Source organism: Cyphomyrmex costatus, unplaced genomic scaffold, assembly GCF_001594065.2.
Source record: "Cyphomyrmex costatus isolate MS0001 unplaced genomic scaffold, Ccosl1.0 scaffold164, whole genome shotgun sequence".
In the NCBI taxonomy this organism is placed as follows: Eukaryota; Metazoa; Arthropoda; class Insecta; order Hymenoptera; family Formicidae; genus Cyphomyrmex; species Cyphomyrmex costatus.
The window spans coordinates 1,113,503-1,140,340 of NW_017275653.1; the positions used below are offsets into that span (position 1 = coordinate 1,113,503).

General features: G+C 38.0%; 2 protein-coding genes across 5 annotated transcripts; one reads left to right on the plus strand and one right to left on the minus strand.

The window, feature by feature from the left end:
- Nucleotides 1-1,175: 1,175 nt before the first annotated feature.
- On the minus strand, nt 1,176-23,076 carry LOC108771759 (carboxyl-terminal PDZ ligand of neuronal nitric oxide synthase protein). 3 transcript variants are annotated; one of them, XM_018537122.1, is made up of 12 exons: nt 21,827-23,076; nt 18,334-18,481; nt 14,912-14,983; nt 14,723-14,812; nt 13,548-13,609; nt 13,159-13,267; nt 6,243-6,435; nt 5,561-5,685; nt 4,911-5,096; nt 4,371-4,553; nt 2,681-2,959; nt 1,176-2,399 (listed from the first exon to the last, which is right to left on the minus strand). In XM_018537122.1, the coding sequence occupies exons 2-12, from the start codon at nt 18,439-18,441 to the stop codon at nt 1,923-1,925; spliced, it is 1,884 nt and encodes a 627-aa protein (XP_018392624.1). In that variant the 5' UTR covers nt 18,442-18,481; nt 21,827-23,076; the 3' UTR covers nt 1,176-1,922. The 3 variants fall into 3 exon arrangements, with proteins under 3 accessions (XP_018392624.1, XP_018392625.1, XP_018392626.1); XM_018537123.1 differs by lacking the exons at nt 13,159-13,267; nt 13,548-13,609; nt 14,723-14,812; ... (1 more) ...; nt 18,334-18,481; nt 21,827-23,076 and adding exons at nt 6,685-6,931; nt 9,031-9,175; XM_018537124.1 differs by lacking the exons at nt 13,159-13,267; nt 13,548-13,609; nt 14,723-14,812; ... (1 more) ...; nt 18,334-18,481; nt 21,827-23,076 and adding an exon at nt 6,685-7,198.
- On the plus strand, nt 18,618-26,838 carry RpL9 (ribosomal protein L9). Of its 2 annotated transcripts, none has more exons than XM_018537126.1 (4): nt 18,618-18,721; nt 25,883-26,021; nt 26,258-26,585; nt 26,670-26,838. In XM_018537126.1, exons 2-4 carry the CDS (start codon nt 25,884-25,886, stop codon nt 26,774-26,776), a joined length of 573 nt encoding a protein of 190 aa, XP_018392628.1. In that variant the 5' UTR covers nt 18,618-18,721; nt 25,883; the 3' UTR covers nt 26,777-26,838. The 2 variants fall into 2 exon arrangements, with proteins under 2 accessions (XP_018392628.1, XP_018392627.1); XM_018537125.1 differs by lacking the exon at nt 18,618-18,721 and adding an exon at nt 25,004-25,079.

Genomic DNA, 26,838 nt, shown 5'->3' on the forward strand with positions numbered 1-26,838 from the left:
ATCATTCATAATGAAAAAATTCGTTATTTTCTTATTTTCAATTTTACCCCCATAACTTCTATAAAATTCTTTCAGATATAATGTTTTGTGAAATTCATTCTTACATTACGCTAACTTATGATAAAAATTCTGATAAGAAGTAGCATATCCAATGCTCTTTAATAAGGATTATATTGAAATAAGTCGATATAGTTTTAATAAAATTAAAGGAAACAATTAAAATATATCCACAATTAAAATATATTTATCTAGTTTTATTTTTATAAACTATAATAGAGAGGAAGAAAAGATATAAATGAAATTCTTAGTAAAATGGAATACCTTCGTAGCCAATGTCCAAGGCGTGGTTCTACACTCAGAAAAATATGTTTTGTCTAGTCTTAGAATACCAGGAATTCTTGTCTGATCCATCGATCGAGTTGAGTCAACTTGCATGCATAAGTACAAATCAGATGATAATATTTCCAATATTAATTACGTTTTCCAAGAATTATTAATAGTATATACGCAATATTTTCTGCATGCAAGAAAAATGCGTTAAATAATGTAATTATTTAAATCGTTTGAGTATAGAAAAACTGAAAAAAAAAACTGCTGATAATAAGAAGCGTTCGATTGGCACCACATTAATCAATGTAATATACAACGCACAGTAATTCACGCGCGACAGAATTATTGAGAGTGAAAAGAACCGATACTCGATTTAATATTCTTTGGAGATTATCTGATCCGTCGCTTGTAACAATCTGCCGACATACTGTCTGCTGGAACTCGAACAGCTATTGGTATATTCGTATTCGCAATAAAGAACGTTGTCGTGCCATTAACGTATGCATGTTAAAAGCCGCCCCAACACGCATTCCCTTTTTTGTCGCATTAGCGAACGTATTATCCGCTCACACGCAAATTTGAGTTATTTTACTCAGAAATATTAGATCGTATCACGAATGTAATTATTCATTGCTACAAGCCAAGGGCAAGAGAGGCCAAGGGCTGAAGAAGAAGGAAACAATTACGCAAATAAAATTAAAAATCCCTTTATAATAATATTATTGTGTCCTAATAACTTTTTATGCAGGGTCTTAAATTACTTTGCTCAAGTAAGCTAATTATGTGATGACGAATCTGCAATGCAAAGCTGAGGATAGGAAGGATATAATTGCCGCAACTCTGTGTGATCACGCTTATCTTTATTTTTACATTACTTAAAAATATACCGAAAATAAACTCTCTTAAGACAATTGGTACTTTTGGCACAAGTTCATCCGCTAAATGGCGATTTTTTTATACATGGGAATACACTGTAAATGTCGCGATACGAATAAATGTACGAATTACGTATTACAATGCGTCTCTTCGGACACGCGAGACGTACGTGAGGTATATATCCACTAATTCGCCCGAACGCGACTACTGTTCCATTCTTTACAAACACTCCACGGACGTAACTCGTAGGATACAAACGAATGTACAATGTCTATTGAAAATCGCGATTCCACGTTCGTCATAGGAATATTATAATACTATACTATGATTTATATTGACTCTGTACTGAGTAATCTAGAGTAAATCTTTGTAAAAGATATTCTCAAAATTCTTATTTCTTATTGGTAACAAATTTTCACGTTTATATACGTTTGATAGTTTTCCTACAATCCAATTATACGTGTCGAAAAATCATATATACTATACATCTTACAAATCTCTAAATATGAAGGATTTGACTTTGAGCGATCGAGAAGAAAATGCCAAACCCTGTCGTCCGTTAAATCAAATCACGCGTAACTTTTCTCGTGATTCGTGACTAATAAGATATATTAGGATATGTGTTTTCTCCGAATTCTAACGAAATGGTCGACTTTGTTTCTCTCGTCGTTAAAGGTTACGTAGATTCGCATTATTGTAGGTTGGACATTGTCCCGTCATTTGGTGGTGTGGCGAGCCCAGGTCGTTCGCTGCACTTCGCTCATCAGGTCGTTGCGAGAGGGTAGTCGAGCACTCGTCGTACGGGAAGGCGGCGGACCTGTGGATCGTAAGATGGTCGCCAAACCTCTCGGACTCTGCAAATTATTCTTATTGTCCTGCGTGCCTTGAGCTATCGAACTTTGCCTCGTGCTCGTTTTCTTGACCATACTGTCAGTGCGTTTGCCTTGTGGTGGAGGGTCCAGAATTATAGGAGGTATTTCGGAAGGATCCAAACGTTCTTGCTTGACTTTAACGTCGGCCGATGGATGAGCCATGTTTTTATCGTTGATGCATGGCAAAGGCTTTATGAAAGCGTTGTCCGAATTATCCATTCCATAATTTTCCAGCTTGTGAGTCATGATCGGAGACGAGGAGAAACTGTTTGGTTGAGAGACTCGCAGAGACGCAGAATTTGGCGACAGTTGAGCTGAATTCTGAAAAAGTTGTAAAAGAAATATTTTTTGAAAATTAAGGAAACAGAATTTTAATTTGTGTGTGTAGCGTCAAGTGGGATTTGTTTCTGTCTAGAAATAATATTAAATTAAAAATATTTGATAAAAAAATGAAGAAAATTATATTTACTAAATTATTCATTATGGATAGTACGAAAATTATTGTAATTTTTGATAGTTTGGCTACGTTTGCAATTTATTTATGGTAAAATTAAAACATACAGCTTACATGAAAATTCAGCTTTGTAAAGGGGAAAACTCACCGTTGGCCCGCTGCATGGAGGTAGAAGTAGACTTGTGCTCATCGCATACGGCGACGGTGTATTATAGGGCGATCTCTGGGGCTGAAACGGACTTAGGTTGTGTAGCCTTTCCAACAGCTGCGTTTGGAACTGTAGTTGATCTGTGGCGGTGTTATTACTCTGAATTCCCATGGCGCCGAGACCACCGGAATACAGCGATTCAGACGGATATGTACAGTAGGGGAAGGTCGGTGGATCCAGTTCCCATGGCGAACTCTGACCCCCCGCAGTCCGTTGGCACTATCCGAGAATATGCAGTTTGGGGAACAAGATCTTTGAAGCCCACAATATTCAAGAAATACAAAAGTGCTCTTCGTCTTTTCTGTTTTATTATACGTTATAGTTATATTATATAATTATATTTATTTGTTCTCATACAGGGATGATTCTTGATTATTTCTCTTAAGAGGAATCTACAGTTCAAAACAGAGAAATAAATTATATCGATGTACATCATATGGATAATATTTTCTGAGTTAGAATTAATTTCAAAAAATTTTTTTGTTATACTTATAGCACGCATGTTTATTTTTTAAATGTTTTAAGCTCTAGATTCGATTTATGAAGCATTAATATATTGCATAATTAAGGACCATCCTGTACATATATATATATATATATATATATATATATATATAATATAACCTTCATTTTAAAAATTTGAATATTGAAATACATGCAAGTTTGAACATAATTCATGTATTTATAACACGTGAATTTAAATTAATATATATAGAAAATATAAATGGTCCAAAAATTTTTTACATTAAAAATTCTTGAATCTGTGCATCTTTGTTCTCTTACCTCTTTCTATTTTTGAATATTTTGTTAGATATTTTGGAACTGAGCCATCTTTTGATGTCTGACTACGATCGTTTATACCGATAGATTTTAGTAATGATAATATTACCTAGCATTCGTTGGTAGCACGTACTCCAAAATCCCGTGTGAAGACCTGTTAGACAACACCGTCATACTGGTGCTTAATTTGTTATTAGATTAGTTGTATCTTAGTATGAAATTCATTTTTCGCAATTAGATACCTCGATGCAAATGCACGTGTAAGTAATCAAGAGACAAGGTATATACGCAACGCATTGCGTAAAATCAAATCACTCGAGCAATGTATAAAACTCATTCGCCCCCCGATTATTTTTACCGATGTTAGTACAGATTTCGGTCAGCGATCTTTCTGATTGTCGTTTTGTAATTTTTGCGCCGTGAGGGTCGAAGCGCAAATGCTCGCGCAAAAAATGCAAATAGTCGAGGCTACGGCTGTTTTCGCCGTCGACGTCTTATCGTCCCCAAACGAAAACGCCTAAAACATAGTGCGTGCATCGCTAAATCATCAGGGTATAAAAGAAATATTACACATTAGGAAGTACACATTCGCCGGTATGAAATGTAATGTAGGGGGAGGAGGTGCAAAACCAAAAGTGTGTATAAAACGTTTTATTATAAAGTTAAAAAAAAGGAGAAATCAGTACAAAAGGCGTTAACGATATTAAAACAGAGAAAAAAAAAGAAAAAAAGAAGTACAAGATGCGTTTTGTTAAACATTAATCGAGATGCAACGTCGTTTCGGTCAGTCGGTGCTTCGATTCCAAACTCCACCGGAGCACTCGTGTCATGGAATTCGGTAGAGCGTTACCTGGCCGAGACCTGATAGGTCGGAAACCGCTGCGTTTTGTTGCATGGACGCGGGCGTCGGGATTTGCGATTGCGAGGTGACATGACCACCGGAAACACGCTCCTGTTCCCTCAGGTGGCCCACTAGCGCACTTATATGTTCTAGCAATTCCTTATTTTGCACTAGAAGTTGGTGCGTCCTCGCCTGAAACGAGAAACAATCGTACTCATAATTAAAGTAGAATTTCAATTGTTAAAACTTTTCATAATAATCGAACTTTTCATTCGTCGATTTAAAAAGCACTTTCTTCCCAAGCACATTTTTATGGAGAAAGTGCACGGATAATATCAGTCGATGACACAATAAAATATAATAAAAGAATAAAAAAAGATAATAGCAATAAAACGTATTATTTTGCATTCGCTAAATTTAGTTCGCTGTGACAAAGTAAGACGCTGAGATAAATTAAGTTTTGTACAGTTATATGTAAATCGCTCATAGGCAAGTGTTGAAATGGTTGAAATATTTATGTGTTCTGGTAATTGATTCACTTATTTATACCTGAGCTTCGACACGCGCTGCCGTTTCCGCCGCCAACTGATCTTGAAGAAGTCGTGCATGGGCAACGGCAGCTCTAGTTTGTTGACTCTGTTGCTCCAAACGTTCACGCAGAAGCTGTATTTCATGCTTCAGGGCTGTTAATTCGCCTCCCACCAATAAACCTCCGCACTCGGAGGCTACTGTGCCCTATAAAAAGGAAACAAATAAATCGATACTTGTAAATTATGTACGTTATTATAAATATCGCAAGATAATGACAAAGGGAAAAGTGCAAGAACGAGTTCGTGCATAGGGCACTACGTGTTAGACATAAAAGAGTTACTTCAAAGTATACTTTCAAAGTATAAATGAATTGTCACGAAATCCATAAGAAAGTAAGACAAACTGTTGCGAAATGGAGTGCAAAAACGTTTTAGAATTTACGAGTTGTACCAGTGACAGAACTTGGAAAGTGGTAAACAATACGTTACCATAAAGCAAGAGTAAGATAACGAGCTATTTTATTTTAAGGCTTTGACTTCATCGTAGCTGCCAAAGCATTCTGCAAAGTATCTTTCACTTGTATATGATACAGGTTTAGTTAATGACGATTTTATTTTAAAATAGCATGCACCGATTTCGTCCTATTTATACGTTTCTAATTGTCTCACCGACGGCGACTGTCTGATTGGTGAGGTAGAGGTTGTCGTCGCCGGTCCATCGTGCGATCGAAGAAGACAGGTAACGGACGTTTGCTCGGGAACCGAATCTTCAGTATCCCCCAATAATGATATGTCTGAAATACAAGAGAAGTGACAAGCGTTACAAATAGAGGCGGAGATGAAAATAAAATGATTGAAGGAGAATTGTTTTTATCGTTTTACGAAGAGCAGACTATCAAAGTACATATTTTGTCCAAAATTTATAATTTTCATAAAACGAGAAAGAAAGCTACAAGAAAACCTTACAGAAAATAATTTGCCAATCAGGAGAATGTAAAATGTTAAACAAAATAGCTAAACTATTTCTAATAATATTAAACAAATATATTTTGTGTCTCTAGTTAAAGGACATAATGCCCTTCGAACATCTAAACTTTTTTCAGCACATAACTTCATGAATGGAAAAATGCTTTCAGAATATCGTAGAGTAGCTTAAAATATGAATCTTTCAAAACTGACTATTATACCATCCCTAATTCAAAAAATAACATTTGGACAAAATGCATTTTGGAAGTCTGCTCCTCATGTAATATGACTTTGTTAAAATTACTTCTGTCGTAAAATTAAAATCAAATCAAAAGAAACCAAAATGTACCACAAAAATTGGTTATGCAGTATCAATGACATTCACCTTTATGTACCGGCGTCGGAGAAGGCTGAGATTGCTCGTTAGGAATTTCGTTTTGGTCCTCGTAAACATCACCGTAATTTTCACCGTGATTCTCCCCGTCTTTCTCTCCCCGATCCTCCGTATTGTTTATGCTTAACTTATGGCACACTTCGAAAGCTTGGCCGACTGTTCTGACTACCCTCATTGCTTGACTCTAATTAAACCACATTCATTAGTTTCTCGTCTAATCATTTCGCGTGCAATTTCACGAGCAGCAGAATAACATACGATTATTGTAATAAGAATATTATTTAAAACAAAAAAAAGATTATTGAGTGACAAATGATATTATAAAGATACATCAATGAGCTTCCTATATTGGATCGTTTCTCCATTCAATCGTTTAGAAAAATATAGTTTTCTTCATGTTCAGTAAAAGATATGTCACGATTAGAGATTTTACCTCGAGCTCATCGAGATCTTCGTTTTCCTCTTCAAAAGGATTCTCATCAAAGCTGAGGTCGATACTATTTTGCGCGTGTATCAGTCTCGGCCGTATCGACGGCTTCCGTAGTTTGAAGAAGTTGAATGTCTCGGGTTCCTTGAATGAAAGCTTTTTGCGTGGCCTGGGTGTCGTTTCAAAGCCTAGAGGACTGCTAGGACCAGGACTCGCTGGTGTTGACGGTTCGGACGAGGCCATTGCAGTGCCTCTTAAAGAATTTTTAAGCATAGCTTACGATTTTCTCTCGCATTCGTTTCGAAAGTTCACATGTTCGCAGCTGCGGATGCTGTCATCCACCGCGCGATCCTCTCGCAAGCTACATTTTTTTTATTTAGATAATTCGTCACTCCATGGCACAAAGGCGAATTTATCGTTTACTCTGAGAGTTCCTTTGAACTTATTTCAGCCTGTCGAGGCCGTAAAGAACGTAAACACGTATGAAACTTTATACACCAAATGATCCGCGGCTAATGTGCGTGAGAAATTAAACGTCAAGGATCTCTCTATCTCCTTTATTTTTAAATCTGATATAAAAAAGTCTAAAGATATATATATATATATGCCCTAGATGTTTACGTAATTTTATTTATCCTCTGTATATACCACGTTTTAGTGTCACATTTTAATCCTTGATAAAATAGAAGTCTGTCCGAAGTTAAGTAGAATTTTATCACTTGTTCGCATCTCTGTGTGAAAAGAGATTAATTCTCATTAATTTATTATTTTGAGATTATCCCTTACAAAACTCTAATACTTTATTGAAAGACAGTAATTGATTACTTATTTTAAGTATTAAAAGCACTGTTGTTTAGTACTTTTTTTTAATACTTTACATATATAATTAATTACAGTCTTTTAGTAATAAATTGGCTAGTTTTAGATTTTTGTATACGGATTTATGTTCTTTATATTCTTCCGCAAGATCGTTCTTCTCTAAGGTATCTATCCTCGTTTCATTCTGCTTAATTGATGATTTTTTAAACAATTTTCACGAGAACGATCTATTCCAAAATTGCAATCTTTGTAGTATTTTCCTATCGGAAAATACGTCCTATACGGATATAATTGTGCAAACAATAATCTTTTCTTATAAAATAACATGGTTGTCCATTAGGAACGCGTAAACGTCAATACATGCGAAACGCGCGCATATTCTACACGAATTATATTTAAGTAAACATTCGCAAATGTCTAAAATGCATTAACCCTGACACCGACCGTCGAAGTGGAATACCGTAATAGCGTTGCACCGACAATTCCTAGTAACTAATCGTAACTGCTGACGCAAAAATCGCAGAACTTCGCATGCTATGCCGCCCGGATTTCCGCGTGTTCGCTTTCATAAACAAAAAGCGTACTTCATCCGCGTGTCTTCTTCGCGTATTTATTTATTAATTTATTTAACATCCGCGGGTGCAAATCCGCAATATATGACCGCGGATTCGAAGAATCGATGTTGGCGTGCATAATAACTGTCTGCACAGACAGTTCTCAATTATAAATAGTCGTCGTGGATTCAATCTGGCAAATTCCCCGCTAAATTGTGCGTAATTTTGAAACCGTCGCTGGTTGCCATCCTGAGAATAGCCGCGTATTGTCTCGTGTTTGGCGATTCTTTTGACGCGACGGATTACGCGACAATCGACTTTAGCTTAAAAAAATCTCATTCTCGAGTCTTTAAAAGTCGAAAAGAAAAAAATATCTAAAATCTGTAAGTGAATGTCTCAGTGGTTTACTACATACTTGAACAAATATTTATTAAAATTTATAAGTTAAATTTTTTTTCGGTATATTACTAAAATACATTTATAATATCTCTGTCGCTTTTTCGTATAAAGATTAAAAAAACACTGTTAATAAAATAATGTAGTTCCTATATGTAAACTCTACATATCCTGCTTCCGATTCTTTTCTGAAAACAATAAGTATCACAAAAAGTCAGTCATCCTTACAGAAATCCAACTAAATATTAGTCAATTTAACACTGAAATATAGTGATTAATTACTTATTTTTAGTATTAAAAGCACTTTGTGTTCAGTATTAATTAATCATTACCTTTCAGTATTACATTTCTTTAAAGGCAGAGTATGTACATAATTTGAGAGATTCGTTATGAGACATGTTTGATCAGCAGTTTTATGAAGAAATTAAGGCCGGCTGTTTTTCATACAATTCTGCGGGAACAAACTAGCTTATAATGTACAAAAAAAAAAACATAAGAAAAAACAAAATGACAAAAAGTGGAGGAAAAACGCAGTCACAAAGCTCCTACAGTAAAAGCTTTGAAAACTTCGTACGATGATTACCTAAATGTCTTTTTAAACATGAGAAAATTCGTCATCGATCAGTATAATGCTCGAGCAACAAAATACACATTTGCAATCAACGGTGTGTTCAGTAGAAGTGCACGTTACATCTCAAATTATTTTCCTGTAACGGTGCAAACGCACGCACACGCACCGAGATTACAGCTTCTTAACCGGAGGAAGGTATGAAAATAAACTCGTCAATTCGCGTCATTACGGGTTATCGTCTACCTCGACACGCATCTCACTGTTCGCTCGTCAAAATCACTGTATACGCGCGTCTTATTACGTCGCCGCGCGCTGTCATGTTAAACGCGGGTCTCGCGATCCCGCGTCTCGTAATCGAACAATCCTATTATTTCCACTCCGCGCGTAGCTCTTAATTCGCGCCCGATCGTTCAATCACCAACAAGACGCGATATTTAATCTCGCCGCTTGCGCAGAATCACAGTTCCGCCGCGAGACCCATCAGCGGGAGGTCGTCGGCGCGTCGTTGCACCGGATTCGTTTCGGGTGTCGGATTATTGGGGTAACGAGACGGAGGCGATGGAGGGAAAGAAAAGGAAAAGGGGGGGGGGGAGGAAGAGAGGGTAACGCGGCCGATTTGTGTACAAGTCCTCGCGAGAACGGGAACGCGAGAGCCGAAGTTAACCGTGCGGCTTCCTACCGCGGTTTCTTGGCCGGCGACGTGCAGAGGCTAGCAAGCATCACGTCGCCCGCGTCGGGGCTCTACACACGCTTCGCTGGATTTTTCCTCCGGTTTATTTATAAGCGCATTAATATTCTCGCTTTCGGCCCGCTCAATGGCACCTCCCTTCCTCTTTCTCTCTCTCTCTCTCTCCCTGTCCATCCAAACTCGACCCTCGGTTATGATGTTCATCCTAAACAATTGATCTTGTATTTTATTACGAGACGCTCCTGTGTATCGCGCTCTTTCTTCTTTATCTTCTTTCCTCGAGTACGGCGAAGCGATGAAGAGTAAGCTCGGGGAAGCTATCTCGTTGATTTACTGGCCGCTGTTCTCTTAACTGGAGTAGTAAATGGAGTGAATAGCGGAGAGTAAATAGCCGGGAGAACTTGCTTGAGAATTCTAGATTTAAATCGGTCATTTTCTAATATACAAACCGCGGTCGTGGGCGATCTGTTATAGCTATGCCGTGTAGAATCGAGATATAGGCAAGCGATTATTCTCGGATTAACTGCATTGTATGAGGTACTCGAGCAATTGCGTATTACTACTCCGTTACGTGATCATCTTACAATCCAATTTTTTAATTTAATTTTTTTTAAGATTAAATATCGAGAGAGAGATCGTGTGAAAAAATTTATCTATATTATTTATTTTAATTCAGCCATGCAAATTTTATCTCCTTTTTTTCTTTTCACTACAGCTATTAATTTTTCGGAGCTGACGTGTGTGGGTCTCGGTTATATTTTTTACGTTATCTACAAATTTGAATTATCGTTACCAAAATTGATTTAATATTCATTCCGGTGTGTTGGTAAATCTGTAACAGTGTTACAAATTTTGATGTTAACTCCAGCAGATTAAGCATAGCGACGATTTTTATTAGACGTTATTAGTTTTTAATCGACGTGATTCTCTCTCTCTCTCTCTCTCTCTCTCTCTCAAATTGATTTTCCGCGTATTTACAGTAGCTTTTCTTTTCCAAAAGCGTATAAATAACTTCTCCAACTTACGCGTTCCGTCTATTCTCTTAATTACGCCTGTCCGCCTCGCTCTACCGCAGACAGATTGATGGAAATTGAGTAGACTGAAGAAACTGTAAGTGGCTCGATGGCTTTGTACTTCTGTTTTTGTGTCCAAAAGTGAATCGTGAGTCCAGGGTATGGGGCGTACGGAACGAGGAGAACGCGGAAAGCGACGCTCGCGAAATTCGCACGACGTATGCTATTCTACAGCCCACCCCGACGGCGCGGCACGTCATTTAACGGTCGACCGTTCGAGAACTCCTATATCCCCCGGTTGATAAATTATATATCATCGCGTGTCAAGCCTTCTCCTGTGACAATTCGCAATTATCTTACATAGCTCCCTAAGTGTACGTCCCTACGTATCGACCAAGTGAGTGTAACAAACCCGTCTGGAAATCCTTCGAGTCCATATAAACGTAGTATATATACAATTGTTGCATTACATTCTCCAACAAATTCACCGACAGTTGAAGTTCATGGCGGACGAAGTTCATATAGTGAAACTTCGCCATTTGCGCGGACGGCAATAAACTTGAAGAGGAAACGACCGAAAGAGGAAACAGTTCCGAAAGTAAACGACTTTATACATGAGCCTGAGTTCTCGTTTCGTGGAAAAGATAAGGTAGAAAAGGACCAAAGTCCCGCCCATCAGCAGAGCAAGAGCATATAATCGTCGCCGGGAGTTCTCACAAAGTTGAAGTAAACGATAATAATAGGGCGGCGAAGAAACGAGAAAAAGCTTTTTCGGAACTTTTGACCGATATCGCAAGTTCAAAACTTTCAGCCAAGGCGGATATTTCTGCAGCATCCTAGATATATCGTCGCCAGTTATTTCTGGATTCACCTAGATTTTCAAAGCGACCGGAATCCCCAAATAATTCAACAAAGGAGAGGCACGAAAACGTCTACGTTCACCGATATCTATTGGGTATACAAGAAGAGTGCCAAGCATGTGCGTGTGTATACAAGAAGCAACGGGTAGGTACGTCAAAAAAATCTCTCCATTTCCCTTCGTTTTGTTACCGTTTTTCTTTTTCATTTTTTGTACACATTCATATAGGACTTGCCTTAGAATATTAATAAATGCCTTTGCTCTGTCATTTTTTTAGAGTGAAATTTCACCCTAAAGAGTGAAAATTGAGCCAGTCTTGAAAAAGAGTAGCTCAATTTTCAATCTTTAAGCGTGAGATTTGCTCTTCATAGCGACAATTCATTCTAAAAGTCGTAAAGAGTAATCTGTATCTATTATTCTATATCAATGGTGTAAAAATCTTGTAGATTAACTTTGTGCTCAGAAATCGCGAACGGTTCAGAATCACGGGACAAAGAATATCCTCTGAAAATTCTGTCTGCAAATTGACTTTCTCCTTGCTCCACCTGGAGAACGTTCCTCCTGCGAGTTTCCGGATCTAAGAAGTCGCCAGACACTGGTCCTCAGCTCGCTGATGTCGCGAAAGATCTTACTGGCCTCTACCCCCTGGACTATTTTAATAACCAAACGGCACTGAGCCGCCACTGCAAATACGCGACAAAACGACACGTCCCTCCGTCACCGCGTTCTCTTGGTCCCGTTACGCGTTTCCTCCCCGTCGCAGTTTTACCGGGCCATCCCTCCACCCACGGCACCCACGCAAAAAGGCGAAAATACACTCTCACTTCGACAGGGATGCAACGCGAACGGTCCCACCTTCCGTCTCCGCGACGGGAAAATGATCGGCGAGGGGGAGACGGCGGGATGCCGTCGAGGAGACGCCCGAATTTATTTATAGGTTTACAATAACGTAAGTTGATGAAGCGCCAGGCGACGGGCTACGTGAATTGTCGCGGCGTGTACGTATATATGTATGTATGAGCCACGCACGTGCGCGATGTGTAAATCTGACGCCGGTTGTATAGCGAAATGGATCCACAGAAATAGAAAAAAAATCGATGAGGATTGTCGAAGAGACTCAACCGGGTTTCACCTTTACGCGCCAATTTATCACTGTAAATTTCTTGCGGTGGAATCTCACTGCAAGAGAGTGAAAATACAATCATCCTTAAAAAAAAAATAGAAAATATTTCTTGACAATTTTCCATCTTTTTTAGAATGAATTTTCACACTCCGAAGGAGTGAAATCTCATTACAAAGAAAAAGTGAGACTTCATTTCTTTAGAGTGAGAAGATTCACTTAAAAAATTTCTTGCAATCTCAAATTTCACTGCAAAAAATTTAGAACGTTATCCTTATTTTTTTAACGTAACTGTAGCGGGGTATAAAAGAGTAAATCCTAAAAAAATAACGTGTAATTGCATATATGTCTGCAAAATTCTTTCCTAATGTAGTTCGAGATCATGTCCGACATAGGAAGCTCAATGATATGTACACTAAAGATAAATTAAATCACTATCAGATATAAAATTGACACTTACCTTTTTGCTAGATTTGAAGACGTTGCATTTGAAAGTATTACTGCTCCCGTCACGGGCAATGTAACTAAATATTTTTAAATCATGGCTGTCGTGCGAAACGTAGAATATCCTAAGGAAAGAAAGAGAGAGTACATACATTCAGTATTTATTTTACTCAAAAATTATCCGAGGCATCTATTGCGCATTATTTTCCGGATTTCTCACGTAATATCGTGATATCTTTAGAACGATAAGTTTATTATTTTTATGCGATATTTGTATCATATTTATTTACTGACATTTTTACGTTATGTATACGAGTACATATCATATACATAAAAGTTGCAAAAAGATTTAATAAATCAAATCGGTAAAAAAAAATATTAGTTACGATAAACAGGCGATCTCACCTGTAAATTGGATGATGCATCAGATATATTTTATTCTCGTCCATCCATTGCTGCTGTTTCTTCTGCAAAAAGTCACGAATGACGAGTCATTATTTTAAGAATATTATTAGCTGATATATTTTTTTGGCCGTTACCGCTATCGGTTACCGCAAGCATCAAAAATATATAAGGCGCCCATGTGTATCAGTGCGAAGACAACGTGGCGCTTGTCCAAAATCATTTCTGGTTATAAATCGCACTGTTACGAAATGCACGTCATCGAGTGTACACGATTTTCCCCTCTTGTTTTTCCGCCCCTCCAAACACTCGCGAATGACGTCCTTATTTTACGTCGTGGAAATCTTTCGATGTCGCCAAGAGGAGTTTTCGCGTACAAGAATTGTGCTGATGTAGCGAGCAAACGACGAAATCGCATGTAGAAAATATATTTATCAACGTAACTTCGCAGAAAATAGAAATTAGTTAAATCAGAAACAGATTTCACGAGACCAGTAGATTGCAGTAAGAATAGTAGAGACATGTCGTTTTTAGCAAACACTGAGGGTTAAGATTTTGAAAATTTTTATATTACTTACTTAATTTTCTAAAGAGCCATGGAACTATTTAATTATAAATCTTTGTGTGTGTCAAAAATGTCAAGCAATTTAATTTTCTTTATATTACATTCATTTGTTGAATTATTCTTATTAAAACATTAATAATAATCATTGTTTTTTAATGTCACTTTAATTTTTTAAAATTAATTAGTGCTTTTTAATTAATTTATATTAAATCTCAGATATCTGCCCAGTCTGTGTTACAGATTTTAACGTCAACTTTAGAGAATTAAATCATTCAAATCTACGTCAATGTGCGTAATGTATTCCTTTTTCTCTTCATTTCTTGAAATTATGTAATATACCGTTGAGTCTAGCAGACTCATTCCATTCGCTTGTCCTATGTACGGGAATTAGCTTATCCGGTTTAAGGGTTAACGAGATGATTTGAGATTAATAGTGAGACAGCGTTTAATCATAATACATACGAGCGAGTATTAATATACAGTGCGTTCCACTTGACGCTAACAACGTTCATGGAACTACTTTATCTTTGTTGCTTAGTAAATGTTAAATAAGAACAAATAATGGCTCGTGAGCGCCAAATGGAACGCACTCATAGTGTTCAACAAGGATTACCTTCTTTTTCCGTAAGGTCACTTTCAGCCCATCCACTGAGACCTCCAGTGTCACTTTCTTTTTCTTGATCCCTTTGGTCTTAAATTCGTACTGCGAATCAAACGAGTTTCGAATTACATGAAACGATCCGCGGTTACGAAGACAGAATTGTTTCTCTAACTGGGTTAATTAGTTATTACGCGTACTCACGCGGATTCTTCGCATCGCCGCCACGATCTCCACTCGGCTAGTCGGTCGCGGAACCTCCATAGAGCCGATGAACTGAAAAGGAAGAAACGTAGCGGTTCGCTGAGATAACAATTGACTAAAAATTCCCTGAATGAAGGATAGAGTGAGCAGTAGTTTTCTCTTTAGAAAAACTACATTTATTTCTTGTACCTTGATAGGTATCGCGAAGGGTTCGATGTTTAGTCATCGCACGCGCGGTTATTGATCCGTATTTTTTTTTAAAGTTAAAATTAATTCTCCCAGATGCTCGAAGAGTGATGTATACAACTGGCATATCTCTCGAGATATTTTCTCCACTGAACTAAAGAAAACGATCTAAAAAAAATCTTCATCTAATTAGACCTAATTTCATGTTAACTCTTAACCGAGGTTTAATTTATTCCTTGTAATTTCTTCTAATTGTAAAATTGGAAAAAAAATAAGTTGAATCTCAGTTAAAAGTTAACCGCGAGTTTTGAAGCTGAGCCGTAGAAAAAAATTAAAAATAAATTGATCCGGGAAGATTAAAATTAATCTTGGAAAGCAAAGATTGGTAGAAACGAGCGTTAATCAACCCATTAATTTTCCGGTAATTGCCTCGGTAGGATAATGTCATAAACTTTGCAGTGCGATCTTGATGACATACGCTCGCATTTGTAGCACACATTACAAGCAATTACACTACCATAACCATACTACGGGAGGAGCATTACAGTCCGACGATCTGTATTCAGAATTTCCCCATTGAAAGCGATGGCCTTAGCCACGTGTTCGGTTGATTCGACGCACACGTGATGTTCTCCCAAGCACTCACTTATGACAGGAAAAGGACGGTCTCTTTGTAAATTTGCAATCGATAGCCGTGGCGTCTTGCGATAACCGAGAAGGAATTGAAGAAAAGCTACTCGCGTAACTCAAAAATCTCGCACTTCGACTTAACGTGTTTCTCATCAGAAAAATCACTTGAAATCGATCGCATATTCTGCTGAATTGGAATAAATTTAGTTATCGGACTTACATTGTTCTCTCTGCATTACAATTCTGTAACGAATACGTGTGTTACTTCGTACGTAGATGCAATATTAATAGCGAAGTTTCTCTCTCTTTCTGCGGTGTATATCGATTTATATTTATAGCCCCACTAAGCGCTAAAATCTGATTCTTGAACAGCATTGTGCGCACGATTTTCATATAAGACAAATTGCAGACTCCAGCTGAGTTTTAACACTAAATATAAACACAAATATGATCTGTAGTCTATTAATTTACTTATCAATTCAGAATCAGTTTAATTATGCGGCAAATATCTACGGATTAGACAAAATCATTTTTTTTTCTTAATATTCAAAATAAGATTATTCTTTTATTTCGTGCCATCGAAAAATGCTTGAGGAAAAAAGGGAAAATTCTCTTCGATCGAGACTTTAAATTCGCCTGAAGATTCAGTTCACAGGTCGCTCTTTCTCGAAATCATTTTCGCGATACTTTTCCCGGGTTGCCAAGTAAACGAAGCGTCGTTCAGAGTTCTATGAACCGAGGAAGTTTAAGAAACGTTCGTTCGAAACTTGCTTTAAAGACGTCTTTCGATACGCGATTCGAGCTCCTACGTAAGCGCGAACGTCAACGATGTGACATAAATCAAAAGTCGAAAATGCTGAAGCGGTTTTCACACGACGCGGCGTGCGGGATTTACGAGCGCGGGGGTGCACACAAAAGCTTTAACCTTTCTCAGGAGAAGTGCCACCGAAATAAACGCGTGCACGATACGATGACGTCACGGCGAACGCGAAAGCGGCGAACGGCGTCGTCGTCCAGAAATAAGCCACCTGGTATCGCAACTGTCGTCGCAATTATTGCACCATCGACGACGACGACGACGACCACGACCACGACCAAGACGACGACGACGACATAACAATATTACCCGAGCGAGTTTCCTAGAATCGATTTCGAGAGACCCAAGTGTATTGTCTTTCCTGGTGTTACGTTAGCTCGTTCCCCGTCATCGAGGACTGCGGCAGTTTGCGTTCGCCTCGCGATTCAGTACCGTTGCAAAAGGATCGCTCCGAGGTCTTTATTGCCCATTGTGGGAAAATACTAGAAACGATAAGAAAATAAAAGATACCATAACCGCACACATCTCCCTCCCATTTTCCTCAGTCGCTTTCTCAAATTTGCTTATAGAGAATTCGGTGGATGAACTAGTGCATATTAACTAGAACGCGTATATGTGCGTTTGGTCTTCTAAATTGAAATTTCGCTTGCTCCGAAGAAAAGAAAAGGGAGAGTTTTATTTTATAACTTATAACAATATAATGTTTGACCTTATACAATCTATGTAGGTATATTCTTTCTTTTTTGAATCTCAAAGCTTTGAAATAAAAAAAAATCTATAAATATTAATTTAAACCGAAGTTACAGCTTATCAAGGTTACAGTGGATCTTCCAGATCTACTGGGGTGTTTTCAGTATTTTTCAGAAGGTGTTCTAGGATTAAAACCGTCGTACACTGATTTGATATGTAAAAGTAAAAAGTGCAAATATTTATAAAATATTTATGAAATCAGCACAATAAAATGTATTGAGAATTTCATGGATTAATTCGTTTAAATTTACATTAAACACAAATTTTTACGTCAATCTGTGTACAATGACTTTAATATACACCAATACGCATTAAGTGCATCCAATCGAATTCGCTATTAAAGCTCTAACGCAGCCACGCTTCATCGCACGCAATATTCCGCGAAGTCCTCGCGTTCACAAATTTGTCCTTTCTCGCGTCATTGTGTCGATAATACTACAAATATCCCACTGAAACGGGACTAGGAAGGCGTAAAAATTCTTTTTTAGCGCAACCATGTCAAAGCAGATGCTTTCGTTCCCATCGCACGGCGGTCAGAGGAACGAAGCGTGGTTTATAGTCGACATACATTTTCCTCTGACGTGAGACGCTATCGACCGTTAGTGTTGCTATTTTCTGAAAGTGTGCACTCGCTTGGCGCAAAACGCACGATAGAATTTTTGCAATTGGAAACCTACGCACTTAATTATTATCGGAACAATTTGATAGTATTACATCGGTAGAAAGACCGATATCTTTCTCGAGCTGTTCGGGCTTTACATAAGCTAAGAGAGAGTCGCTCGACAGTCTATCTAAATAACCGTTTTATGATTTCTTTCCAGCTTAATGGTTTTTAAACATTTTTAACGTCTTTAGCGAGAACTCGTATTTTCGACGTAGACTCTCGGACGAAATATAGAAACGTGAAGATAGAAGGCTGCAAGGTGTACTTCAGGTTGGCAAGAGCGCCGAGACAGACTCGCCGAGAATTGAGAAAAACGAATAGAAGCCGGAGGTTGCCCGTATGGACCGAAGTGGATAAGAAATCACCCCAGATTACCTTGGCGTGGAACACGATTCCGCGGTGAAACGCCTCCTCGCTGTGCAGCGGTATTCGCGTGTCGTACTCGTCATTATGTACGAGGTTGTATTGCTTCTTAGAGGGCATGCTGAGCCCAGCTGCATTCGACTACGCTCGTCCAGCCTGGCTGCAATTATAATAAACGGTCCATTAGTATTCTCATGCATGGATAAATATTCCTGAACGCTCATTTCTACACAAGTAAAGCAGTTGTCGAATTTCAAAGACGTTTCATGCTTCAAAGCTGCAGCAGCAAACGCAAGTACTCGGGTGGCAGAATTAAACGCGGGACGTCTCGATGATGATCTTTCATCAGAATCATCGTCAGAACCATCGCCTTTAATCTCAAGAAGCAATTCCCATCAGGGTGAGTAAAATAAATTAGCTGAGGCTTAATTTTGATTCTTTCTTTTAGTTCTGCACTCGGACAAAACGAATTATCGTTTAAATTCTTAATTTTTATCAACAGAATCCTCTACTCTCTCCTCTTTGTTCGAAAAGTCGAGGATTTCAATCGATTAGGGTATGTTTAGGACAACGTTTTCTCTTTAAACGTCGAGAACTCTTATGAGAAATCGTTAATTTTATTTTTTACTGACAGCAATTCTAAGTCGGCGATGAAAATAAGTAAGCCGGCGCAATGAGTGTATATGATACATGCGTGTTACTAAACCGCGCGTTCGTGACTGCGCAGCATATATAGTCATTTTCGATGCACTTAAAAGGTACACGATAACTTGTAAGCGCTGATTTCCTATCGTAAGCGCATGGTTGCTGCTTCATTCACGGAACACCGCGGGTATGTTTACCCGTAGACGTGTAATTCACGATATAACGATCCAATTGATGCGATTTGAGTGTACAGTGGTGTTAACCAACACCGGAATCGGAAATTTCGTGAATTCTTTAAAAAGTATTTATTTGTGTAATTTTTACCACGAAGCACATTTCTATTTAAAAAAAGTTCTACATAGATAATTAGAGATAATACTTATATAGGATGTACTTTTGAGCGTAACATGCATTCATTTATACAAAATCGACGGGTGAAAAACTGAACGTTTACACGCGCGCGATCATCGGATAAGAGTTATCGTTTGGATAAGAATTACGCGATAATATCTCAACATAAAATTATTTGTTGCTTCACCAAAATACATATATTCCTCGACACTTGATTCGTACAACGAATGTCCTTGGCAAACCTTTCTTTTTTTTTTTTTTCAAGGGAAATTCTCTTCAAGCACGCGAACCGAGAGTAGCGCACCGAAGAGAATTTGACAATAAATAAAATTGCCAAATGTTGAGTGAAACAATTTCATTAGACGTTTGATTAATGTAACTAAAAGCCAGTTCATTTTTGTAGATATTTACACTGAAAAAAGATTACTAAATCTTAATGCATATTTTTTAAAATAATTCTAGATAAACATTTACTGGACTGTAAACAAATATTTCCTCGATACAAAATGATAGTTAACTCAAATTAATGGTTTTTATTAAATAAGTACTGCTCACATTAATATTTACTTAGAACTATTGAATAAATATTAAAAACTTTATTTTTTTCAGAATATTATGTCTGATAATACTTACTAAATATTTATAAAAGTCACACAATTTTTAATTATATGAACCGAACATTTGATTGAACACTCAAAAAACTGATCTCGCAGTTGTAGCGAAAATTAACTATAGGCACGAAAAATTCGCTGAAATAGATAAATTTCTAGCAAGAACTACGACATTGAATATATTTTGCATCTAATCATGTAAATGACAGAGATAGAATATAGATTTATGCTATAAATTCTACGCGTACGATACATAATTTTCTATCGGATGCAAAAGAAAACAGCGATAATTCTAGCTGGAGCAGCGAAATATTTTTTCGCGTGAAAGTATTTCACTCATACATTTGGTAGCGATTACTAGACTTTCTTTTTGCAGGCCGCATTTCATAAATTGAGAGTACACTCGCGGCTCGCGATACCGCAGGAGAGACGCGCCGCGGCCGCCGCGCCGCGCCGTTTCCGTTGCGAGATGCCAGCCGCGAGATGCATCATCGAAGATGCCCCTTTGTGCACGCGCACCTGAGCCAAGCGGCGTTCACACCTGCGTAGCACGGTATACGTGCAAACAAAGAGAATCCGTGCGCGGGACGCGGACGATCGGTGAACTGCGGGAAATACGCAGCGACGCACGTGCGGCGCATACCATACGTGCGAGGAAGCTGTCAAGATCATCTGTTTACAATGCGCGAGCTCCATGAACACGTTGCGCCGCAATCCGAGATATCTCAGATACCGGAGTCGTGTAAGCGTCTCCGATCGACGCAGGGAATAAAGGGACTTCGTTTGGTGCTTTCGGTTGCAGAATCATTGCATAAGTTGTCGAAAAGAACCGCCGTATACGCGACGCTTCTGTCTCGGGAAGAGAACTCCAAGCGCGTCTCCGCGCGTCTAATGACGTCGAGGGGGGGGGATGGAGGTTGATTTTTTTTCCGCGCGGTTATTAGTTAAAACAGATGAATTTCTAGCGAGTACTCTGCATATAGATGACAGAGATAGAATTTAGATTCGTGCCATAAATTCCACGCGTATGAGACTATCATTTTCTATCAGATACGAAAAAGAACAGCGATAATTCTAGCTGGAGGAGCAAAATATTTTTTTGTATGAAGTGAAAGTATTTCGCTCATATTTAGTAAAAAAGAGAAAGTGAAAATGCCGAGTGTAAAAAATGCAAGGAACTGAAGGAACATGAATAGATTTTATATGATCAATGCGTTTTAAGAAATTTAGTGCAAAAAGACCATCGAAATTATTATTAATCAATTATTATTAATATGCCCAAAAAAACACAAAAAAAAAACAACAAAAGATCAAAATGACGTTATTTTGATTCTAAATGTCACAAGAGGTGCGTTCGGGGAGACTAATCAAATTTTGCAACAAAAACTCGTCATTTTGACTTTCGTGACGTCGAAATAAAGTCATTTTGACTTTCTCTTGGCTTAGGGTGTTCCTTGAGTGGAATCTCGACAGCGTCTACTGAATTTATCGAACGATGAATGAATCACTGAGTAAAAAAACAAATTAGGTACACACACTGATAAACAAAATCTGAATTGCGTCTAAAGATCGGGAAAATTTCGCTGCGTACACCACGTGTTTCACCGCGAGGTGCAGCAAGGTTCGACGAACCGAAAAGACTTCGTTCTCCATTCGAAAGACGAGTTTTTCTCAACGACGACTCGTTCCGATCGCTGGAGGTCAAACGAGAAGAAGAAAAAAAGAAAAAGAGAACAGAGGGATGACGGGATCAGTTCTTCGGAACTTGATTTATAATATCTTTTCTTCTCAGAGGGAGGAGGAGGAGGGGGGGAGGGGGAAGAGAAAAGATGAACGGTGCAAGTTCAAGTAAAGAGAACAGATATCTATCACGTCGTAATCTTTCCGGCGGGTCTTACCTAAAAGCTGATTGGACGATCGGCCGGCGTTGGTTCCGTTCATTAACCGCGGTAACGCGACTCCTCGGCGAGGAACGGCCGGATGACGGTCCCCGCGCGAAAATCAATCTCACCGTGTGTGAACGCAGCCTTACGGTGGCGGGGTAGGCCGGTCAGGCGAGAGGGGTACGCTCGCGTTCGCGCACGCATTCGGGTTCCGCTGTAATAAAGGCGGCGAGGAACCACCGACGACGAGCCATACCACGTTGCCACACATACACACGCGGGGTTCTCGGTCGCTCGGCTCGCCCGCTGCTCGGCAGGTAGAGGCCAGTCCTCTCTCGCTCCCTCTTGCCTTTCCCTCCTCCCTTCCTTTCTCTCTCACTCACTCTCTCTCTCTCTCTCTCTCTCGCCTTCTTTCTCTCTCTCTTTTCTTGGAAACAGATGACAGAGCGGCACGGTCACCGCGACTCACCGGACGTTTCGCGTACTGCGGGATTACACGGGATAACTACTCCGACCATATTCTATTCGCGAGATATACGGAGTCTATCACTGAACGAATCGCGGCTATCACTGCGATCACTCGAATTCGCGCCCGTAATCTCTTATCTCGGCGATTTCGTCGAGGGAGCCGCAGAGGATCGAGCGTGTATGACGCGAGGCGAGCGTGAACGCGCGCGACCAGCAGCGACGAGACAATGAGGAATTCGGAGGGAGAGAAAGGATGAAAAAAAAAAAAAGGCAAGAAGGGAGGAGATGTATGAACGAAAGAGGAGTATAAATGAAAGGAAGGAGCGGCGGAGAAGCTGCGGTCCGCGCGAGCGACAGAACAATATTTATACTGGCATAGCACGACGCGTATCGGCTGCGGCACCTCCAGCGTGCCTCGCGCCGCGCACTTCGGTTATCCCCGCTCGGCCCCCGAGGAGTCGATAGACCGCAACAACGCGCGCGCTACCGCTCCTTACGCTCTCTGGACGCTCTCGTGTCGCGCCGTCAGGCCCCCCGAGAGGGAGACGGAGAAAGAGGGAGAAAGAAAGAGAAAAGAATGCCCGTAGTACCCGTACCCCGCCGCTCCCCGCGTTCGTAGCGCGGCGCTCGCCGCGAGAAGGGAAAACACGTACTGTCACTATATATACTGCGAGAGCACGTAAGGGGCGCGCGCGTTCGACCCGGGGGAGAGTCTAGTCGTGGGGACGACGTTAGCGCGCGTGGAACCCTATAGATTGCGGTAACGCAACGACGCGGCATCCCCACCGCGAACGGCACCCGGCTTCGCACTGAGAGCCGTGCCCGCGAGCCTGTATATAGTCGGCCTGTACGGCCTCCTGTGTGTGCCGCGTGCGCCGCCTGTGCTGAAATGATGCGCGGTCGTCGCGTCGTCGTCGTCGAGGCCGTCAGCCGTGCCACGCCGTGTCCGAGGTCACGACCCACGACCGATGCGCGAGACGGAGCAATGGAGCAGAGCTGCGTCAAAGGTCACGTGACTGTCCGTTCGGCAGGGCCGTGATCTGGAATGCGATAGCGAATGGTGCTTTCGCGGGCCCCGTTTAATTTCTCTCTAGGCACATATATCGACGAGATGCCATCAGAGAGATTTCTCTTTGCTATTATTAAAGGTCCTCGGCTTTTTTGGATGTTTTTACGTAACTGTTAAAATTTAAACGATCAAGAATAATGTAACTGTTATAATACGGTACTAATTTTATAATTTATTAGTTTCGTAGATATTTGTATATGTGCAGTATGTTTAAAATTCGATTTTTTTATTAAAAACTGACTGTAACGTTATCGTCCGAGTTTGATTATCAAATTATCAATAGAGATGATAACTGTAGAGAAGACATTGTAATTTTTCAGCAATATATGAGATATTAAGATATATGTAGGTATATTAATAATACTGAAAGTATACGTACTTATTTATATAATAACAGCGTTTATATGATAGAAAATTATGAATTTAATAATGAATTATCGAAATATTTATGTTAATAATTACAAATTTTTATTAATTGTCGATAATGACATCGTTCTTCAAATATTCCTGGGTCCCCGGAGATCCATTGATAGAAAATTTGCCCAGCGCCAAGTGTCTTATTTTTCCTAATTTATTTTTTATGTCGGATAAATAAAGAAAATAGTCATACTTTGCAAGAAGTTTAGCTTAAAAGAGCAAACCCACTCTTTAAATTCTTTTGAATAGAGTTTCAACCTAGCGAATGAAACTGAGCCACTATTGAAAAAAATAATTCAATCTCTGAATGTGATTTTACTCTTCTGAGTGAAATTCACAACAAAACTTTTATACAGTAGAGATATTATGCGATATATTTTATCAAAGTGATCGTGATGATAAAATGTATTACTTTTCTACTATAATTATAGAAGTAATTTTAAAGATACATTTAAAAATTATTAAAAGAATGATATATAATATATACATAATTTAAAGATACATTTAAAAATTATGAAAAGAATGATATATAATATATACATATCTCAGAAATATAATTATAATATTTTCTTCACACAGTATTATATAGATATACATTACAAAATATATTATTTGTGATTATTATAATACTATTATATAAAATAAGAAATATAAAATATCATGAGTAAAACTAAATAAGAATTTAAGACTGATGTAACAAATAAATAATTTTAATAGAATTATAACATATCTTAGAAATATAATTATAATTTTATATTCATTATTATATATATTATAAATATATGTTATTATAAATATATTGTTTAAGATTTTTATATTAGTATGAAATAAGAGAGTTAAGTCGCGAAAAAAAAAAAAATAAATAAAAAACAATTGTCAATTTGACATGTTTTTTAAAAATTTAGTTCGAATATAACGTTAATTTTAAGAACATTAATTTTGTCCAATTATGTTGGACATTTATTTTATAGAACTACAGCGCCATCTAACGCGACAAGTAAGAACATAGTTGAAGTACAACAAAAAGGATCGCGCTTTTCTATTATCTTCATTCTTCATTATACAAGGATTGATTGTGACGCCATCTCAGTATTTCGGTCTTGTTTAGATTTCAGAATATGTGGCAGACAGCGGATGTAATTGGTCGCGTTCAGCAGGGAGCGGATCCGTGAGCGCTCGCTGCTATTGGATGATCTAAAAGAATACACCAATAGCAGCAATCACTCACGGATCTGCCCGCAACAGTTGAGTCTGCTGAACGTGACCAGAGGTTTCTCTCTGACGTGACCAATGTCGTGAGGTAAACGCTGTAAGGTAATAGTTTTCGCGATGAAGAATATTTTATAAAATCCGCGTCAATCCATTAATGCGTGGAATACGATAATTTGATGTTACTTGTTTTTCGCATTGTTATTTTTTATACTTTCGTAATAAAATATTATTTTTTTTTTTTGAAAAATTTGAGACGCTAGCACCGACAAGGTGTAATGTGTGTGTATAATTCTTTAGAACTAAAAAAAATTACATGTACTTTTACTTAAATAAAAATATATAGTTGAAATTACAAATATGAAAAATTAATGTGTAAATTTGTGGATAATGTGATTGTTGTTTATCTATTTTAATTTATGTGACCATGTGGTGTTGAACAGTAACCTGTTCTAACCTATAATTACCATATTTGATAATCGCAAGAAGTGTATTTGCATATTACAGTAAATACACCAAAAAGAAAATACAACAGTAATACTTTCTTATTACAGTTTTAAGATAAGTTTATTTAATGATTTTGTGAGATAATTTTTATTTATATTAGCACTTTATTTGTTAATAAAAAGTAGTAAATATAAACAATAATGGTATATGTAAGAAATTTAAATTGTTTCATTCAGAATCTCTCTGTGTCTCTCTCTCTCTCTCTCTCGTACAAAATATTATTTGGTTTTTTTTTTACTTCATTTATAGTTATTGTGTTCTTTGAGAGATAAATATATAATTGATTAAAATTCTCTTTCAAAAATCTGCTGTTGTATCTTAGAATACAGTGCTTTGTTATAATAATTTAAGTTTAGATCGAATATTACAAATGTAAATATATAAAATTATTTATGTTACAGAATGAAGCAAATAGTAACTAATCAAACAGTAAAAATCCCAGAGGGATTAATTGTTACAGTCAAATCCCGTCTGGTAACGGTAAAAGGACCAAGAGGTGTATTGAAACGATCTTTCAAACATCTTGCACTTGATATTCGTGTAAGTAGAATGTTATAAAATTATGATATGATTGTTGAAAAATTATTTTTTAATAATTCTTTATAATTTTGACCAACGCTAAAGTAATTATATCTATTATGATGAGAATTTGGATTCCCCTTCATTTTTCATAAATGATACATCCAAATCTGAAATATTTTTTTCAATCTACATCTAGATATAGAACGTTAGTATTTATTATATCTTATGAGTTTGTACTTTTTGTTTTACATTAGATGGTCAGCCCAAGATTACTGAAGGTAGAAAAATGGTTTGGTACGAAGAAAGAATTAGCTGCCGTTCGTACCGTATGCTCTCATATTGAGAATATGCTTAAAGGTGTGACGAAAGGATATCAATATAAAATGCGAGCTGTATATGCCCATTTCCCTATCAACTGTGTGACTACAGAGAATAATACAGTCATAGAAATTCGTAATTTCTTGGGCGAGAAGTACATACGTCGTGTCAAAATGGCACCAGGTGTCACTGTCGCAAATTCTGGCAAACAAAAAGATGAATTAATTATAGAAGGAAATTCCTTAGAAGATGTATCTCGTTCAGGTAAATATTACTTTATATATTCATCATTAGTTTTTGAACAAATAAATAAACTTAATAATCGTAATAAATGTGTTCTATTTTTAGCTGCACTTATTCAGCAGTCCACTACAGTGAAAAATAAGGACATCAGAAAGTTTTTGGATGGACTTTATGTGTCCGAAAAAACAACAGTTGTACAAGATGATGAATAAAGTATTTAATGTACAATTGAATAATGGAATTTATTGACATACTTTTATTGTGTGTGTGTGTG